General features: G+C 37.7%; 1 protein-coding gene across 1 annotated transcript in view; it reads right to left on the reverse strand.

Moving 5' to 3' along the window:
• Positions 1-2842, reverse strand: part of AZI2 (5-azacytidine induced 2) — a 63374-nt gene that overhangs the window by 34746 nt on the left and 25786 nt on the right. The window contains exon 5 of the mRNA XM_019508784.1: positions 2495-2643. Coding sequence (XP_019364329.1) covers positions 2495-2643 — 149 coding nt within the window. The remainder of the gene's footprint in view (positions 1-2494; positions 2644-2842) is intronic.

Below are 2842 nucleotides of genomic sequence, written 5' to 3' on the forward strand. Positions count from 1 at the left end.
TGATATCTTTTATTAGACCAACTGAGTAGTTGGAAAAGATATCGCATCTACTCAAAGAACCTTGCCTGCCCATATCCTTAGACCAACACAGCTACAACCAAAAGCCTAGCTATATAACCATAGACACCGCTATGTTAATGAATGCTTAATCTTTACCAGCTGAAGTCAAATTGAATTTCCATAAATATTAAAACAATAGGAAATTCAAAACATGGACAAAATTAAGTTAGCATGCCCTCTTTAGGACAAAGAACTTCAATACTGTTTCATCCACGTCTTGCATTTAGATGCATTTCATTTTAATAACAGGAACACATAGCTACATTTAGAATATATGCAGCAAAGAGAGCTCTCTGCACATGTGCTACAGAGCTGAAGGGGATGTGGCCGAATCCATTGCCATAATCTTGGATACCAGGATGCTCTGAGCTCATCAGTTGGTCAGTATAGGGACTGGCCAGAGCCCCTGCTTTCACATAGTTCTAGGCCAGGGGAAGGGAAAACAGCAGCAGCACACACTCTGGGATCTGCAACAGCTTTAAGTAGTTACACAACCAGTAACTACTTAATCTAATATAAATATTGTAAAGTAAACCTTTTTAAAAAGGTTAAAAAAATAAATACAAAAGCTATATTTTGGACTCTTTTAAAAAGAGTTAGATAACACTGAACTAACATAGTTATACTGTCTGTTTGTTACAGCAGTTTAGTCCTCTTGCTGTACCACTGGCATAGCACTGGACAAACAGAACATTTATATCAGTTCACCTGATATGCACTCAGGCAGGAAATACTCAAAACGGTCCACAGTTTTAGGACACAGCTTTTGGACAGGCTATTGCACGTAATGAACAATGTTAAAATCAGGTTTTAGTCTGATAATTGTTCTATTCTAAATTTTTTTTAAAGATGTTAAAATATGGAAGCTGTATTTTGGACCATGATGTTCTGAAAAGTCTTCGAGTGACTGACTTCAGCACGTCTAAGAGAATGAGCATGAATTACTACACGAGGCTTCAACTGCTTGAACCTGAATCAAAGCTCTAACAACTCTTGGTTGGTTTTGGCTGTCTAGATGAGAAAAACAGGGTATTAGTACAATAAAATACATAGAGTACAGTAGGAATATATAAAAGCAGTATCATTCATATCCAACTGGTTTACAGTGTTACCCACTTAAGGACAACCTACACAACTGATTGCAGAATCAGTGCCCTTTAAAAGTAAGCCACAGTGAACAGCTGGAGCACCTCAAAGGTCCCATGTAACTTTTTGCTGCAGCTTTGTATATCACCAGTTACTTTGCCAATGCGCACCTTTGTAGGTGATAAGAACCCTAACCCTGTGAAGCATCCAGTTTCTACTGTATTACTTTTATTTCTATAGACTTTTCTAAAATAGCCAGACAGTGTAGTAAGGACTGCCTTAAAAAGCCATGAAGAAAGACTAATTTGGTCTTCAGAGCAGGATTTGCAAAGCATTCAGTGAAAGAGGACAAAGAGGCTAAACACTGAATAACGAGAGAACAAAACATTGGAGTGCTGCTGACTCAGTGAGCACCAGCTACCCTGTGCTTTCAAAAAAGCAGAAGTCCTATGAAAAAATGTGTGACCACATGATTACTCCATCATAATGCACGTATCCAAATTAAGTTTGCAGAAGAAACCTTAATTCTGATGTGTGCAGTCTCACCCACGTAGCTCTGCACTACAACAGGCTCACTTGTATGTACACTATCCCCACACGGTAAGTCAGTTCACTATTAGAAGGCAAGGGAGACCCAAGAATGCCCAATACACAGAGAGACTTCAGAAATTTTAGGTGCGTAAGTAGTCTCTACCGGTGATGTATGAACTTGATTTTTCAAAAAACTAAACTTAGCCGAATCTGGGGGGATTTTCACAGAGATGACTGAAGACCTCTAACACAAAGGCCCTCTATCAAATTTCAAGCTCTTATCCCTCAACAAGTAGGTACTATGACTATTCAAAGCAAAAGGCATGTTGCACTTTAAAAAGGAACAAGACATTTCCTCTAGCACCACTCTCAGAAATGGATTAAACTATCTGGGTGAATTATCTGGAAAATTCCAACCTAGGGCAGACAAGTCAGCATGTAAAATTTCAGCCTGGACATTTAACGTTTGTCATAGTTACCATGACAAACTTTCATAGCATCTGAAAAAAAGGCTTTACACTGGGAAATGTCAGGCAACCCAACAGACCTGCTACCAATACCTCGAATACTGCATTGTTTTCAGGAGGTAAATACTTCCATATGAAGATTAGGTTTATTACATTTTACTAATAAAAGGCATTCCTTTTTCCTTTGTAACATGTATGATAAATACAAAACTATTTTTTCCTCATAGATTTCTCACGTAAAAGGGAGGACAGGTAGAATGTTGAGATTCCATATTATAAATAATAATACCAGCTTAATCTTAAAAAGTATTACAAGACATTAATATTCAAATTCTAGAATGCAGCAGTACCTTCTGCACAGATTTTTGTAGTTCCTTTCTGAGACTGTTGCATTCTTTCTTCAGTTTTTCTAGATCCTGTTCCAGATCGTGCACTTTTAGGTCACTATTCAGCTTCTCTATTTCCCAGCTAGATGGGGTACAGTTTAGATTTCTCATCACTATAAGAAAAGCAATAAAGATTGATTGCAACCCTTAATATAAGGCTTGAGAATCAAGTCAGTGTCATCATCTAGGTCGAATACCCACAAGAGTCAAAAAGGAATCAGATTCTTATTCTGTTTTCATTAATGAGAAGTCAGTTTAAAAAAAAATGTAAGTGCCCCCTCTTTAACAACACACACACACACACACACACAC

The sequence above is a fragment of the Gavialis gangeticus genome, unplaced genomic scaffold (genome assembly GCF_001723915.1).
Source record: "Gavialis gangeticus isolate Ggan-Ray unplaced genomic scaffold, GavGan_comp1, whole genome shotgun sequence".
Taxonomy (NCBI): Eukaryota; Metazoa; Chordata; order Crocodylia; family Gavialidae; genus Gavialis; species Gavialis gangeticus.